We start from the raw sequence: 17,868 nt of genomic DNA on the forward strand, positions 1-17,868 counted from the left end.
CATGGCATTCTCCAGGCAGGAATTCTGGAGTGAGTAGCCATTCCCTTCTCCAGGGGATCTTTCTGATCCAGGGATCAAACCAGGGTCTCCTGCATTGCAGGCAGATTCTTTACCATCTGAGCCACCAAGGAAGCCCCACTTAATGCCGTAAAGTACAACTTTTAATGACAAATATATATTGTTCCATTTATGCAGTAACTCACAGTTAAACCAAAGATTGAATTAGCCAGCCAGCTGTCTGTGTCCCAGGCACAGTGCCCTGTGCTCCGTCCTAATCCGCATCCCACTTTTCCCCACCCTTCTCCATGAACTCAGCTGGCTGGCTGGATTACAGACTGTCAGCCACATCAGAGACTCAACTTCTGGCCCTTGCACTTTCAGTGGTACCCCCCAGTCAAAGTACCCAAATCCTGTCCATCATCCAAGATCTACTCAAGACCCACCTCCTTCGGGACCTCAGAGACCCACATCGGACCACTGCAGCCTTGCTGTGTAGACCCCACACTGGGCTCTTTAGCTTTTTCTTTCTTTTTATTAGCTGTGATGTGCATTCAGGCCCTTCTCCTCACCTGTAAGCTTTCAGAAGATGAAGTGCTCAGAGGCTCCCTGAATACTTGAAGAGAACCTGCAGTTGTGTGGGTGGAGCAGGTGGGATTTGCTTAGCTATCCAGCCATTTCTTTGTCATTAGTGCTGGTCAGCTCTTTGAGGGTAGCGTGTTATAAACCTTGGTCCTGTGAGAACACAAAACTTAAAAAAAAAAATCAGTAAAGAGCAGCTGACCAAAGCCGGCAAAAAGCCTTTCAAAGGAAAAACTAAGATATGTCTAAAGAAGACAAGTGACTTCCCTGGTGGTCCGGTGATTAAGAATCTGCCTTCCAATGCAGGGGATGTCAGTTTGATCCCTGGTTTTGGAACTAAGATCCCACATGCTGCCAAGCAACTAAGCCCAGGCACTGCAACTACTGAACCCAAACACCACAACGAGAGAAGCCCATGCACTGCAATGAAGACCCAATGTCGTCAAAATTTAAAAAAAAAAAAGGCAAGGCAAGGATGAAGCCTAAAAGCATACATGAGGAAGGACTTCCTAAGAGTCCCCACTACCCCCAGGAGGGCAGGACCTCTCCTTATTTAGAAATCTGTTTAAAACAGATGAAGAGTTATATTTCTTGCACAGTATGAGTTCAGGTCTCCTGGAAATGCATCCTGCTCAGTGATTCCAAGTCCTCAGCCCCAGTTCCTCATCACAGTGAAGTCGGAACCCAAGATAATTTGTAGGTTGTTTTCTTTAAGTTCCAAAGTGTCCGCAGAATCAAGTAGTCAGAGCTGCAATGAGTTTAAAAGGTCACCTAATCATGTTTACTCATCTCACAGGTGAGGGACCATACTCAGTCTGAGACTGTCCCATGATCCCGGCTCTGAGATCCTGCCTATCTCATGCTGATTCAGATCCACCACTCATTCTGTTGGGTTGGTCAAAAAGTTTGTTCAGGTTTCTTATGGAAAAATCCAAATGAACTTTTTGGCCAACCCAATAAATTAACATATAAGCATATACAGCAGCACCCAAGAGTAAAACTGAGTTGTAGGTATGGAAAAAATTAAAAAAAAAAAAAACAAAACCTGTCTCACAAGGACCGTCTCACATAACAGTCACAGGGTTTTACTCCTTCACTGCTACCTGCCTGGCCCTCTGTGAGGCGCTGGCGAGGGAGAGGGAAGAGGAACACAAAGGCGAAAACAACACACAGTCCTGTCCTCCAAGCTTATCTCTCCAGTTGGCAAGATAATATGTAAACACATAAAAATTAAATAATATCACCAGAGACAAATATAGATTCAGGGCAACAGGATGTCTGTATGGAGGTCTTTTAGGAACTGTTGCCCTATAAAGGAACTGACCCTTGAGAGACCAGGATCAGAAGCCAGGAGGTCTAACGATGGGAGCCAGAGAAAGGCTCCTGGAAGTAGGTGGGGCTAGAGCTGCCCTGGCAGGGTGGAGGGCTGAGATCTGCACGGTCATGGAAGGGATGGCTACACACCCATACGACCTGACCGCACGCTGAACCATGCTGACTTCGGACTTTCCTCCTCGGTAAGCACTGCAGCTCAACAGTCTGACCTTATCTCTTGGATAGCAGAATAACTGAGGAGGAAGGCTTCTTTTTGCTTCTTCACCAGAAATGAATCATCCATCAGTCATGTCTTCATCTGATTGATGCTGGCCCTTCCCGCCATCTTTCTTTTACACCATTTAGCACTGTTTTTTTCCTTGACATTTATCATTTCTGTATGTGTTTGTACATATGTGCGTCTGCACTCTGTTATCAGCATGCACAGACCATACTGGGAATGGCCCCATCTACAATTCTTTTTCTTCAGTTTATCTATTTATTATTTTGGGTTGCACTGAGTCTTCATTTCTGTGTGGGCTTTCTCTAGTTGTGACGAGCAGGGGCTACTGTATTGCGGTGCACTCGTCTCTCACTACTGCAGCTTCTCGTTGCAGAGCATACATTCTACGGTTTCGACCTCCAGTAGTTGTAGCGTGTGGGTTCATCCCCTGTGGCATGTGGGATCTTCCCAGACCAGGGATTGATCCCATATCCCCTGCATTGGCAGACAGATTCTTAACCACTGGACCACCAGGGAAATCCCTCCATCTATAATTCTTGAAGTTTACTTTTAGCTTCTGGGCGTCATTTAGCAATTATAATGCTGTCATAGGCAGAAAAGAAATGAGCCAATTAATCATTGTCAATTCTGGTCCCTATTTGCCAGATGAGTTATTTGAACAGTATAGCTGGGAATAATTTGTATCAGATTGTATTTTCTTGCTTTATGTCCCTGAAAAGATATATTTAACATCATGGTCACTGTCCCTGAATGTCCTGGAAGCAACAGAGGTAAAACTGAATGTCATAAATTCATTCATTTGTTTTCAGCAAATATATATTGAATACATTTCAGTATATAAACTATGCTGAACTCAGGATAGTGGGCTGCCGAGGGGCCTTGAATAGTTCCTGTAGGTCCCTGAACTTGACCAGGACCCTTCTGGTCACCTGCAGATAAACAGAATGCATAGTTTCGTTTCTGAAGACTGTAACTGGGGTATTCAGCCTTATCTAATTCCTTGAAATTCCATTCATCAGATGGCTTTCTAATGGGGACCCTGAGCTCTGTGATTACTCAGACCAGTGGTTCACCCAATGGGACTTTTTGCCTTCACAAACTGATAAATCATAGCTACCAGCTGAGAATCTCCACAACTTCAGAATGTGTGTCTACTCTAGTCACTCAGTAGTCTGCTTGCTATAGGAAGGCCTCCGTTCACTCCAGAAAAGACAGAGATTTCAGATCCCCAGAGAAGTTAGGAATCATCAGTGACCAACAGACGCTCTGTGTCTGCTGTACATCGCCCTCAAGGATGCCCTGTCTTGTTTCTGCTCTCTCTCCTTAGCCTGATTTCCTCCTTTTGTTCTATTTATGTCTGTCTCTATATCTGTTGTGGTTGCTAGCTCAGTAGGTACCCTCCAAATATACTTCCACTCCAGTGCACACACATATTAAATGATAATTTACCATGTATTGTCTTCTTTTGCGGGACATCCTGCTATCAATGCAATCATTTACATAATTGTTTCACTTAATTCTCACAAAGATTCCTCTGAGGGAGGTGTATATTTTTAATCCTGTTCTAGGGATGACTAAACAGAGACTTGGGAAAGTAAAGTCATTTAGCCAAGGTTACAAACCCCACAAGAAACCCAGATAGGACTCAATCCCAGGTCTTCTTGACTCTAACACACACACTGCTTTCCTTTATATCAACTGACCTCTCAGGACCTGAGTTTTCTCCATTCAGTGAATAGCTTATACTAGAAGATTGCCTGACTCCTGACACTATTTGATGTCTGTGAAAACAGCTTGCTGTCCTTTGAAACTTCAAGTGTGTTTAGGAGAGCAAACTGAGAAATGTTCTACTTAAAGGGAAAGAGATGAAGAGTGATAGCTATGGTCACGGACAATGCTGTACTTTAAAATAGTGTTTTACGGGCTTCCCTGGCAACTCAGTGGTAAAGAATCTGCCTGCCAATGCAGGAGACACAGGTTTGATCCCTGGTCCAGGACGATCCCACATGCCATGGAACACCTAAGCCCGTGCACCCCAACTATTGAGTCTGTGTCTAGAGTCAGTGAGCCACTGCTGAGCCTACCTGCTGCAGCTACTGAAGCCTGTGCTCTGCAGCAAGAGAAGCCACTGCAAGGAGAAGCCCATACACTGCAACTAGAGAATAGCCCCCACTCATGCAACTAGAGAAAAGCCTGCACAGCAGTGAAGACCCAGCACAGCCAAAAATAAATAAATAATTTTTAAAAAATGAAATAGTGTTTTACACAAGGTCTAAGTGGATTTAGTAATTTCAGAAAAGTCTTTATTAATCCTTACAGTATTTCTCTGAGTGTACCCAAATCAACTCAACAATCAACACTTCCTCTGTAGCGCTTGTGTCCCTGACCCTGTCAGAGCATGGGTACTGCTGGCTGAAGCCCAGCACTGAGGTGACTTTACAGAGAAAATTGGAGAAAGAAACAGAAGCTGAGCCCAGTGCTTCCAAGTCTTAGGGTTTCTCTTTTAGAGATGGTGACAGTCAATTCAGGGCATAGAAACAACCCACCGAGTTTTCCTGTATCCAAGTCAGCAGATTCATTTTTTAGTCTCAAATCATAAAAATTATGTTCTCTACCTTTTCTAATAGATTAATCCAATGTTGCAAAACGATCACATTGAAAAATCACAGTAAGTCAACCTCCAACACTGTACACAGTTACCAAAAATTTTTTTTTCTTTTCTTGTGATCCTTTTGTAATCACTCTTTTGTGTGCTAAGTCATTTCAGTCACGTCCGACTCTTTGTGACCCTAAGGAATGTAGCCCTCCAGGGTCCTCTGTCTATGGAGTTTTCCAGGCAAGAATACTGGAGTGGGTTGTCCTGCCCTCCTCCAGAGGATCTTCCAGACCCAGGGATTGAACATGCATCTCTTATGTCTCCTGCACTGGCAGGAGGGTTCTTTACCACCTGGGGAGCCACCTGGGAAGTCCCATCTATTCTCTTAGCAACTTGCAAATATGCTAAGCAGTACTGTTAACTACATTCATAATGCTGTACATTAATCTCCAAGACTTATTAATGTTTTCCACTGACATACTCTAAGACAGTGGCTTCATTTGTCATCCAGCAGAGGAAGCCTGGACTTGTGTTCATAAACTGAAGTTAACCATCTCCTTTTGGTTTCTTTGTACCTACATATGTTTGCCCATTCTCCTTAAAGTAAAAATGTATGGGAGCAGGACCATTTCCTGAAATTCTGACAGCAGCTCCTCCTGTGGAGCGACACTCTACATAAAATAGTTCAAATAAAATACTCAGAGAAATGGGGTTTGGGGGCAGTTGTTTTTTTCCAGATCTTGTACAACTCACTGGTGTAGGTATGACCAGCCTTGGGTTGAAGGCTTTGTAATACCCACTTTTAATGATATGAATATACCTTGGATACAAAAAAGCTAATCCCTGAAGGAAGTTTAGCTGCTAATAGAGAGTTCCCAGCTAAGGACAATACATGAAAGAGGAGAAATGTGAAGGCCCAGGATCCGGGAACAAGACAAACCTTCAAGTGTCCTCTGAGGAAATGGGGCAACGGCACCCCACTCCAGTACTCTTGTCTGGAAAACCCCATGGACGGAGGAGCCTGGTGGGCTGCAGTCAGTGGTGTCGCTAAGAGTCGGGCACAACTGAGCGATTTCACTTTCACTTTTCACTTTCATGCATTGGAGAAGGAAATGGCAACCCACTCCAATGTTCTTGCCTGGAGAATCCCAGGGACGGGGGAGCCTGGTGGGCTGCAGTCCATGGGGTCGCACAGAGTCGGACACAACTGAAGCGACTTAGCAGCAGCAGCAGCAGCAGCAGCATACACTATTTCAGAACTGTGGTGCTGGAGAAGACTCTTGAGAGTCCCTTGGACTACAAGATCAAACCAGTCAATCCTAAAGGAAATCAACCCTTCCAAGAATATTCATTGGAAGGACTGACACTGAAGCTCCAATACTATGGCCACCTGATGTGAAGAGTTGGCTCAGTGGAAAAGACCCTGATACTGAGAAAGACTGAAGGCAGAGAGGGGTTGACACAGAATGAGATGGTTGGATGACATCACTAACTCAATGGGCATGAGTTTGAGCAAACTCCAGAGGATGGTAAAGGACAGGGAAGCCTGGCATGCTGCAGTCCATGAGGTCGCAGAAAGCTGGACACAACTTAGCGACTAAACTGTTTCAGAACATGAGCCTTCTGGAACTGTCAGTCTTGGCACCAGAAAATTTAAATGACTTCACATGTGGTTCGTTACCCCTGGATGCATCTCATAAATAACAGATTGTAACAACATATACTGACTTGTGCCTCAGGCGCTCCGTGTCCCCTTCAGTCTGTAGTCTCTCTTCATTGCTTGTTGCCCACCCCCGACTCCTCCCTTGGCTCTCCTCCAGCAGTTCTACACCCTTGAGCTTTGCTTGCAGCCTGCCTGCATTGCTTACCAGCTGTCTCCTGTCTACGCAGCTTTTCTCCCCAGTCAGATTGCAGGTGCCTTGTAGACACGGCCAGTCTCAGACATTCATCCATCCCCTCACAAAACCACCCCAGCCATCACCCTTTATGATTGTTTCTGGGTCAGTAAGACATCAGTGTATGAGTGTGTAGGCTCATCACTCATTTGTGTCCACCCCTTTGCAATCCCATGGACTGTAGCCTGCCAGGCTCCTCTGTCTATGGGATTTCCCAGGCAAGAAGGCTGGAGTGGGTTGCCATTTTTTCCTCCACAGGATCTTCCCGACCCAGGGACCAAACCCTTGTCTCCTGCATTGGCAGGCAGATTATTTACCACTGAGCCACCTGGGAAGCCCAAGAATTCAGTACTTATGCTGTGCCTGATTGCCTATGACAGGGCAAGGAAACGTGGGAGAAGAGCCTTGGGCAAAGTTTCCTGTGGGACATGGACAGGACCTAGAGAGGAAGGGACGGATTCATGGAGAAGGTTCTGGGATGTGTTAGGAGAAATATTCTGCGTCCACCCACTACTTCACTTCTCCTCACTGGCCTCCCCTGTCCCTGAGGAAACCCAAAGGCAGTTCATATAGAGAAAAGCCTCCTCCTCTCAACTTCCCAAGAAGAAATTGGACCTTTGGGGTGGGCAGGGGAGAAGAGGGAGGAGGCTGGCCTTTTCCAAAGGCCCCTCCTCACTGGGAGTTCCACAAGATTCTGGCTCCTGGATTTCTGCTTTGACAGAGATGTGGTCTCTCAGGTCAAGAAGGGGTCAGTCCCTCTCCAGACCCCTCTCTCCTTCTCTTCTCTCTCAGCTTCCTCCAGATGGACTGAGTCCAGGGCAGGTGACCCAGAGCCTTGGGTACTGATCTGGGTTAGAGGCCCCTAGGCAACCTCAAAGTCCACCAGGTAGGAAGGAAGTTGGGGTGGGGGGAAGGTCTCCACCTAGATGCTGGGAAGGGCTAGCCATCCAGTGGCTACAGAGTCCATGCAAGGAGCAGGGACAGGCTTCATCCTGCGCTCAGTCGTCTCCCTGGGTCAGGGCAGTCTCCCCGGGCCATGAGACCCCCGAGGGCAGGCCAGGGGAGAGGCGGGGCCCCAGTGGCCCTGGAGGAGTCTGGGCTGAGCCCCCTCACCGGCCCCTCCTCAGGGCTCAGAGCTGGGCCTGGTGCGGAAAAGCAAACAGGCCCTGGTCGCTGCCCTTTGGACCTTTTGCAATTTGCCCGGTGCTCCTTCAGCTGCAGCCCTGGGAGGGCGGCCTCAGGCCTCGTATAAATAGGGCCCCGGGCGCCGGCCGTCCATTCCCACTGCAGGTGCAAGTGTGGGTCCGGGGCTGCCTGTGGGCGCCCGTCCCCCGGAGCCAGCGAGCAGCGCCGAGGCCAGGCCCAGACAGCAGGCGGGAGGGAGACACCACCCAGGTTGGCCATGGGCGCCCCGAGGCCCGCGGTGCTGCTGCTGCTGCTGCTGCTGTTCCTGGATGCCGCCAATGCCCAGGCCAGTGAGTGAGGCCACCCAGTCCCCACGGTGCGGGGCAGGGGGTGGAGGACCAGGGGCCCGAAGCCAGGGCCAGAGTGGTGGCTGGGGCAGCTTGGTCCCGGGACAGAGGGAGGGCAGCCCGAGGATGGAAGGACAGGGGCACAGGACCAGCTGCGGGGGGCTCCTCTAGACTCAGGATGGGGTCGGGGAGGTGATGGGAGGGACGGAGGATTCTTCAAAGCCTTCTTCCCTGCTAGAGGTTAATGCAGTGGTCCTCCTGGTCAGACCCTAGGACCCAGCTGGAAGAAAGGGAAAACCTACAGTTGCCTTTCTCCCTTTCTTACAGGAGATGAAGTGCTGGAAAATGTCAGCCCCAGCTGTCCAAGTAAGGCATTTCCCCCTGAGCTGGGAAGGGCGCGCCCCACCCCACCCCCCGACCCTCGACCCCCGACCCCTCCCTCTGCACCTCAGATCACTGAAACACCGTGATGCTGTAATTGGTGTACACTGCTCTGACCCCACGAAGCCAGTTCCTGGAGCCTCTGTCCCCGCGAGGGGATCTCAGCTCTTTCACTCGCCCTTCCCCTCTGTCCCAAAGTTTCAGCCTGGGGATAGGATGGGGAAGGGACCTGTTGGTCCGTGGGCACTTTAAAGAGACTGTTTGTCAGGGACTAATCATTAATCTGAAGCACAAGAGGGTGAGGAAATGCTGACTTTAACCTTTGTAGATGCTCACCCTGGGATTTGTATTTACCTGACCCCTAAGAGTCAAAGGAGCCGGCCTTGCAGTGGTACCCTGTGTTCTCCGGAAAGAGCGGGATGCTAACCTCTGATGGGGCAGCACTGCCATCTCGTGGGCGTCTGGCATCACTGCATCTGGACTCGGGACCCAGATGTTCTTTCTCTCAAATTGTTCAGGAAATTTCTCTCAAGCACAGCGGAAACCTCCAGAAATTCCTTCTTGGGGGTTTCTTAAGTCAGCCGGATACCCTTGATGCTTAGTGAACTTTGCCTCAGATATTTGGTAGAATCTAAAAAGAGCCACAGAGTTAGAGTATTTTCATGCTGAAAAGGCAGTGAGAGATATATTTGCTTTATTCTGTCAACTCTCAATTTTCCAAGGAGTCTTTCCTGTAGACTGTCTGAACCTCATTACTTGACACTCCCTGCCTTGTGCTTCAGATTATATATTCAAGGAATACCAGTTAATTTAAATATTAGCCTCAGCACTGTCGTAACGGAGAAGTTAAATCTATAAAGAAAAATTAAGTATAAGGCAAAATTAATTGAAAATAATTGGAGTTTAATTACCATTTTTCATTATCTGTGCCACTATCCTTCTATGCCCAGGATTGAATATCCTTGGGCGAGTTATTTCTGCCATGTAGCTGATGGATTTCTCCTTATTGTAGAAGATGCAATGCGATTCAAGCACCTCAGGAAATATGTCTATAACTATGAAGCTGAGAGTTCCAGTGGTGTCCCTGGGACTGCTGATTCAAGAAGCGCCACCAAGATCAACTGCAAGGTACGAGGGGAGAGGGAAGACCACTGGAGGACCCTGGAGCCCAGGGCTGAGCAAACCCGGCTTGTGCCAGGACTGTCATAACCTCTAAGTTCTGAACTGGCCCTCAGTTTGCAAGTCAGCTTCTGTGCTGAGAAGTTGTCTGCCTCTGCCTGCAGTGCGGGAGACCCGGGTTCAATCCCTGGGTCAAGAAGATCCCCTAGAGAAGGAAATGGCAATCCACTCCAGTACTTTTGCCTAGAAAAATCCTATGGACAGAGAAGCCTGGTAGTCCATGGAGTCGCAAGGAGTCGGACATGACTGAGCGACTTCACTTTCACTTTCACTTTTCTTTCCGAGCTGTAATTAGAATATGTGATCTAAAATGTCAAGATTGCAGACCAATAGATTTAACATTTCAAGAGATGTCCAGTGGGTGAGCATCCCAGGAAAGCATTCTGGAGTGTGGCTTTTATCATCTAACTGAAATAGTATCTACAACTAAAAACAAACAGAACAGAAAATTTTAAACGTGCAGTTTGTTCTCAGATAAAACTTCACCAGTTGTTGAGACAGACTGTACTCGTATCCATGTTCTGTGGAACAGATCTAAGGGCAACTATTGGGGTTCATGTGGGAAAGAGAAGTCAAACCGGGCCGCCCTCTTATTTTTAGGGCACCGGCATCTGTGCTGTCAGGTAAGGTAGCCATTAGTCACATGCGACTATTTAAATTGAATAAAAGTTGCTACTTGGCTATATTTAAATATAAAATAAAAAGTTTTAAATAAATAAAAATCAATTGAATAAAAGTAAAAATTCACACTGGTGTATTTAGTCACACTAACTGTATTTCAAATGCCCAGTTGACCCCCACACCTAGTGGCTCCTATATTGGATAGTGAGAAAGCAGACCATCTCCAGCACTGCAGAAAGCTCTTTAAACCGCGCCGGGTAACACAGAGGGAACTACTTAAACTCCAGCTGTATGGGAAGCTCGGAATAGGCCCGGATAGATACACATGGTCTTGGATTTTGGTTTTTCCACTGACATGAAGGAAGCATTTACTGTTGAAACCAATGATAGCCCTCCTCCTGCCTCCTGGTTTTCTTCCAAACCCTCACTCCTCAGCTGCATTTCTTCCAGCCAGTTGTACCTCTTTATACTAACAAGGAGTACATTTAGAACCAATAAAAAGTTATCATCCTTTGCATACAAAGGGGAAAACTTCAGAAGTATGGTGTCCCGTGGAACATGGGAAAGGTCAGAAAGCCCTGAGCTGGGGAGGAGTGTTGTGTCCTTGGTGGAGAATCTTAATGTACTGTTACCCTGTCTTCTCAGGTGGAGCTGGAGGTCCCCCAACTCTGCAACTTCATCCTGAAGACGAGTGACTGCACCCTGAAAGAGGTGGATGGCCTCAACCCTGAGGGCAAGGCCTTGCTGAAGAAGACCAAGAACTCTGAGGAGTTTGCTGCTGCGATGTCCAAGTAAGATGTGGGCATGTGCGTTCAAATTTCTGAGCCCCGGGCATCATGGCATGTGTTTCGCATGAGTGTGTGTGTGTGTCCAAGGGAGACATGAGTATGTGTTTATTGTTGGGCACATATGTGAATACACGTATTTGTACTCTATTCACCATAGAACAGGGAATTGCTGAGTTTTCACAACAATCAAAAGGAGGGAAGTAGTCTTTACCCTCCCCTACTGAAGTTTCCCTAATTATCATTTAAATATGGTTCTAAAAGATCTTACACTTTAAAACTCCTTGAGACAATAAAGCTGAGATGGTTTGTTTAAACAAGTGAACTCATGTTTAAAGAATGAAACAAGACTGTGCCTGGTGGTCCTCAGAGAGGGTCCGGGCAGGACTTGCTGTGACCAAACATGGCTCGGCTCAGCAGAGAACACTAGCTTCAAGGGGTCCGGGGAGAGCCACGGCCTGAGCGGGTCCCCCTCCAGGGCTGACGTCCTGCCAGTGCACGCTGACCAGACCTTTCCTGTTGCTTACAGCTGGCAGCGCTTCTGACTGATCAGTGTTCATGGTGTGTTGGTTGTTGGATTTTTTTGAACATCACCCCTGCCTCATCTCCAGATCACAGTTTGCAGTGTCTCCTGCATTGCAGGCAGATTCTTTTCCATCTGAGCCATCAGGGAAGCCCTTGTAGTGCCCTAAGTGTGTGCAAATACAGACAGTCATGGGGTTGTTGATTTGGTAACAATGGACACTCCTTCCCTGCCTGTCTTTCAATTTGTTAAACCTTAGACTTGGAAGCCAAAATAGGTCCTGGTGCTTCTGTCTCTTACCAGCACATCTTATTGCATCCAAGACTTGGAAGCATCGGAGGGAGTGGGGCTGCAGTGATGGAAGAGGGTAGGAGTTGCTCTCTGGTCTTTGTCTGTTAGTTGCTCTGACTTTGTCTGACTTTGTCAGACTTTGTCTGACTAGTTGCTCTAGTCATGTTCAACTTAAAACCCCATGGACTATAGTCCTCTAGGCTCCTCTATCCATGGAATTCTCCAGGCAAGAATATTGGAGTGGGTAGCCATTCCCTTCTCCAGGGGATCTTCCCAACCCAGAGAACAGGGCCTCCCACATTGCAGGCAGATTCTTTACCGTCTGAGCCACCAGGGAAGTCTTTGGTCCTTACTCTCCTCCAAACAAAAAAGACTCCTGCTTTTGGCCACCTTGAGGCTTTCCTGTGAGCCTGTGTCACAGTGTCTGGAATTTTCTGAGAGGATGTAGGGCTGTGGGAAGCATCCCTCATCTCTTTTTCTTTCTTCTGACTCAGCTATAGTAGGTGGTGCCAGGCTCTCTGAAATCCCCTAGGGAAGTCCCCAAAGAAAGGTCCCTAAGATCAGAGTTGACCCAGGCTTTAGCCATAGCCTGAGATCATATGAAAGTGAAGGAATGTCCAACAAATGTATGGAAAGAAGCTCCAGTTCGCTGGTGGTCAGGAGATGAAATTAATGCAACAAGATATTTATCACCTTATACTCACTTATACCCTTAAGACGACAGAAACTTAAAACAGCAATATCACCTATTGCTGGCAAGCCTGTGAGGCAAAGCACACCCTCACACATTGCTGCTGCAAATGAGTGCCTTTAGTCAATTGAGTAAATTATAATGAAAAATACTTGGAGCCTTTGACATAGCTAAAAACAAAAGTAGTAACATGTGAATATAGATGCATAAGAATGTTTGTATCAGTGTTGTTGGTGGGGCAAAAAAATTTAAACATCCAGGAAGAGAAAAGGTGAATGCCATCGAATAGGAGACTATCTGAATAAAGAATAGATAACCACAGAATGGACTGTTATACAGCTTTGTAACAAGAATCTGTTAGAGTGCTACCAGATGACTCAAGGATTTTCATGGAGTAGAATTAAATGAGAAGAACAAGATAAACACAAGTATGCATGATGCCATGCCATTTGGATAAAACCAGCAGTGACAAACTATTTCTATGAAGGTGTTTTCACTCCCACACTTCTGTATAAGATCATATGAGTGTGGAGACATGAATGGAAGGCCCAGTGGGGTGTTCTGTGGGGAGCGTGGCTGCAGAGCCTGATATGGGGAGAGAGACTGGGTGAGCCAAGCCAAGCAAAAAAAAAAAAAAAGGAAAAGAAATGACAGAATACCAGAAGCATACACATACCTGTATACTTTTTTGAAAATATATGTGTATGTGCTGATATTTATCAAAAAACAATGTAAAAAGAAGATAAGTAAAAAGGAGGCTGCAAAGCCACCCAGCCTATTTCTCATGGTGGAGAAGGGACCCTCGGTGACCATACTCTCTCTGCACCAGGTACGACCTCAAGCTGGCTGTTCCTGAAGGCAGGCAAGTTCTACTTTACCCAGAGAAAGAAGAGCCTAAACACATCCTCAACATCAAGAGGGGCATCATCTCTGCCCTCCTGCTTCCCCCAGAAACAGAAGAGGCTAAGCAAGTGTTATTTCTGGTGAGAATTTAAAAAGCTGATAATAGTGATCCTGTGAACTCCTCTTCACACAGTGGAGCTGGGTTCCACTTACACGTCAACTGGATCGTTGACTCAGATGCATGGCTAGTACACAGGAGGCCCTGTATTGGTGTGAAGCACATTGCTCAGAGCTCCCCTGGTTTCCGGGCTCACTGAGGGCCCAGCCCACACAGCCTGAGCAGGTTGGGTCTAATTTTATAGCAGTTTCCGGGGAGTCCTGACCACCCTACCCTTTGTTTGATTTTGTTATGTTTCCACAAGGTGGAGCACAGTAAGGCCTCTCTTTGTGTGTGTGTGTGTGCACGCGCAATTTTTGGCCACACTCTGCAACATGTGAGATCTTAGTTCACTGACCAGGGATTGAACCTGTGCCCCTTGCATTGGAAGGCAGAGTCTTAACCACTGGACCACCAACGAAGTCCCCTGTGTGCATTTTAAACACAGAAAATAATTGAATCTATTTGCCAGCCTCTTTTAAGAATCCCAGGTTTTGCTCTGAGGATGCATTCAGTTTAGTTCAGTCCTGTGAACACTTTTGAGCCCTTACTGTGTTCTGAGCTCTGTGCTGCACTCCACGGGGAGCAGGTGCTGCTGCATCCCACAGGGGCCCCTCCACAGGGAGGTCTCAGGATCTGGGGGGAGAACCAAGACATATACAACACAAAGCGGATTGGAGTACACGCCATAAATGAGAGATGGAGAAAAGGCTCTGAGAGCACAGAATATGCAACCAATGTTGGCCGGGCCCTAGGAGGGCAGGGAGGTGTACCTCAGAGCCAGGACCACCCTTAAGAGGTTTTCTCACGCCCACCCTGGCTGCCCAGGAACCAACCGCACCCACGTTCTGTCCAAGAGGACGAAGCTTTCTCCCAGATCCATGTTGCCCTTGGCTTTTCTTACAGGCTTCTTTCCCAGCCCCACCCCAAGCACCGAAAGATGGTTCCCTGCATTGAGTACACTTGTTGTATCTCCTGCTGCCCTAGGATACCGTGTATGGAAACTGCTCCACAGACTTTACTGTCAAAACGAAGAAGGGAAACGTGGCAACAGAAATATCTATTGAAAGAAACCTGGAGAAGTGTGATCACTTCCAGCCCATTAGCACGGGAGTTAGCCCACTCGCTTTGATTAGAGGCATGGTAAGTTTCACATCAGCATTGCTATGCACACTGGCAGCAGCCTCTTCATTATTAACATTATGGAATGTTAGAGCTAGAAGGGATCCCAGAGAAAAAATTCTAGGCAGAGAAAACATAAGGAGCAGTAGGAACAGGTGTGAAGTGTTCGTGTGTGGTAGGACAGGGAGTCATGTTAGATGTGTGCATGCATGCTAAGTCGCTTCAGTCATGTCTGACTTTTGCAACCCTGTGGACTGTGGCCTGCCAGGCTCCTCTGTGCATGGGATTCTCCAGGCAAGAATACTGGAGCGGGTTGCCATGGCCTTCTCCAGGGGATGTTCCCAACCCTGGGAACAATCAGACGCATGTTTCATTGTGTTTCCTTCATTGGCAAGCAGGTTCTTTACTACTAGTGACACCTAGGAAGCCCCATGTGCTGGATTCCCGGTTATAAATACTTTATACAGATCAGAAGTCTCCTGGAGTGAAATAAGAAAAGTCTACAGCCAGACTCAGCTTTTGGGTTTTCATCCCCTTGACTAAAAGTCAAGTATGAAGCTCTCTTCTCTCGCTGAGTTTATCTAGTGGTACAGAACCCCTGTTCCCCCACTTTCTTCCCTGAAGGGAAATACATATGGGAGAAGACTCAGGTTCAAGCCCCAGGGACTGATGAAAATGCTTTTCCCCTGATCCCATTCACAGACCCGCCCCTTGTCAACACTGATTGGCAGCAGCCAGTCCTGCCGGTACACCCTGGACCCAAGGAAGAAGCACGTGTCAGAAGCTATCTGCAATGAGCAACACCTATTCCTGCCCTTCTCCTACAAGTAGGTCCCCGGCTGTAGCCCCGATTCCTTATTTATGGGGCCATTAGGAGCTGAATGCTTCTCAGTGCCCTGTTGCAAGCTAGGCTGTGCCTGGGAGGAGGTGTGAAAAGATACAAAACAAAATGTATTTCTGTCCTCCTGTCTCAAGATAATAGGTCATTTAGTAGGAAAGACTTAGGCATGAGGAACAATTCAAAACCAACAAAAGATATCTGAGATCCAGACTTTAAGGGCTAGAGATCAGGAAAAACTGGAACCATTACTAGCTGCTCAGGTTAGAAAGGCTTTACAGAAGATGTTGGAATTGGCCTAGAGACTTACATATCCATTTTGCAAACTGGTCAGCCAACTAGTGTTGACTGAGTAACCACTGTCTATATTCTTGGCACTGAACTATGGGAGATCACAGAAGAATTTTGGACCTTAGTGCTGGTTCATTCCCTCTGGGCACTCTGGAACGGTGGAGAGTGTAAGGTGCATGTGTCCTTCTGATGGAAGGACAGCCAGCATGACCAGAAGGAGCTGTTGCTGTTCACAGGGGGTCAAGGACAGCTGGATATAAATAAGTATGGTTTGAAAGGGGAGCAGGATTTGGGGAGGAGCAGAGATAGGGGAGACATTCCACGTGAAGAGCAGAGGATGCAGCGGGGAGCCTGGCCATCCGTGACGTGCTGTGATTCCTGTGTTGCCAGGGACAAATACGGGATGATGGCACAGGTCACACAGACTTTGAAACTTGAAAACACACCTAAGATCAACAGCCGCTTCTTTGAGGAAGGTAAGGTGTGATGGTTGCCAGGGTTGGGAAACCTGCCCACGAGGTACCAACCATGGCTTAGCTCCTTGCTGGGCCCTGTGAGAGTCCTGGGCTCTGAGCTTCTGGTCATGGGCCATTCTCCTGAGAAAGCCTGTTCATTTCAGAATGTCAAGTGGCAATGGGATTTATCCCTTTCCCCTTTAGGAAAGGGGAGAGTTCTCCCAAAGCTCCCTGGGTGTAGGAAGTAGGAAACTGGCCTCCCAAGTCCACCTTTGGTAAATCGGACAGCCGGGCCGGAGCGAGGTAGGGCAAATGGGAAAGGTCAGGAATCAGTCGTTAGAGCTGAAGGGAACTACAGAAACCAACCTCGGCCTGCACCTGTCTTGTATGTCAGTGAGCCGTGTGCCCTACCTCGTTCTTAGCCACTGTGGTGTCAGGTGGTGGCAGCATGTGCCTTTACACCCATTCTACGGAAGGAAAGGGATGCACAGAGAGGCTTGGTGATGTATTCAAAGTCACAGACTGTTAGAGGCGGTACAGAATGGGCCTCCAGGTCTAGTCTAAGTCAGGACTCCTTCCTCCGCACCACCGATTCACCCACCTCCTGGGCAGAGGTGAGAGCAGGGTGATGGAGGGAACACAAAACATCCCCCCAACACACACACACAAACTGCCATTAGACCCAGTGGGAAGACAGGACAGGTGAGGGCCAGTGAGTCTAGCCTCCGCTGTTATGTCAGCAGCACCTCCTCGCCAGTTCTTTTGGGCAAAAAGGTCGTTCAATCCAATACAAGTCGAACAAGCCTGGATTCAATCCCAGCTCTGCCTCTTACACCCAGAAAGGTCTTGGGCATGGTAAGTGGCTCACCTCTGGGTCTTAGTTCCCTTATCTTTAAATTGAGGAATAATATTAACGCTGGACTTCCCAAGTGGTGCTCGTGGTAAAGAACCCGGCTGCCAGTGCAGGAGATGTAAGAGACTCAGGCTCAATCCCTGGCTTGGGAAGATCCCCTGGAGAAGGACATGGCACCCACTCCAGTATTCTTGCCTGGAGAATCCCATGGAAAAGGGAGCCTGGCAGGCTACGGTCTATGGGGTTGCAAAGAATCCGACACGACTGAAGCAACAGCAGGTATGCACAATGTTCATGCTGATCACAAGGAGAGGGTGGCAAGTTAGGGAAACACTGAAGTCAGAGGCTTCTTTTCTCCGCCCCCCTCTTGCTGACCCCTCCTGGATCTCCAGCTTCTAGAAGAAAGATGAGGTTGAGATGCAGGGGTAAGCTGGAATCCCTCTGACACACTCCTCCTTCCAGGCACTGAGGCAGTGGGCCTTGCCTTTGAGAGCACCAGGTCCACGTCACCTCCAAACCACGCTGAGGCCATTGTGAAGACACTCCAGGAGCTGCAGAAACTGCACGTCTCTGAGCAGAATGCCCAGAGAGCCAACCTCTTCCATAAACTAGTGACCGAGCTGCGAGGCCTCAGCAGTGAGGCGGTCACCTCCCTCTTGCCGAAGCTGATCGAGGTGTCCAGGTATTTCTCGAGCAGTCGCAGCTCAAACCTTCATAGATTATGAGCCCATGGGAGCT

General features: G+C 47.9%; 1 protein-coding gene across 1 annotated transcript in view; it reads left to right on the top strand.

Annotated features, from left to right (window-relative positions):
* Positions 1-7,911: 7,911 nt before the first annotated feature.
* The window catches only part of APOB (apolipoprotein B), a 42,124-nt gene continuing 32,167 nt past the window's right edge, over positions 7,912-17,868 (top strand). Inside the window, exons 1-9 of the mRNA XM_061433198.1 lie at positions 7,912-8,103; positions 8,428-8,466; positions 9,494-9,609; positions 10,927-11,072; positions 13,401-13,554; positions 14,559-14,714; positions 15,396-15,520; positions 16,213-16,298; positions 17,593-17,812. Of these exons, the coding sequence (XP_061289182.1) occupies positions 8,031-8,103; positions 8,428-8,466; positions 9,494-9,609; positions 10,927-11,072; positions 13,401-13,554; positions 14,559-14,714; positions 15,396-15,520; positions 16,213-16,298; positions 17,593-17,812 (1,115 nt within the window). The 5' untranslated portion in view covers positions 7,912-8,030. The remainder of the gene's footprint in view (positions 8,104-8,427; positions 8,467-9,493; positions 9,610-10,926; positions 11,073-13,400; positions 13,555-14,558; positions 14,715-15,395; positions 15,521-16,212; positions 16,299-17,592; positions 17,813-17,868) is intronic.

This window comes from Bos javanicus, chromosome 11 (genome assembly GCF_032452875.1).
Source record: "Bos javanicus breed banteng chromosome 11, ARS-OSU_banteng_1.0, whole genome shotgun sequence".
In the NCBI taxonomy this organism is placed as follows: Eukaryota; Metazoa; Chordata; class Mammalia; order Artiodactyla; family Bovidae; genus Bos; species Bos javanicus.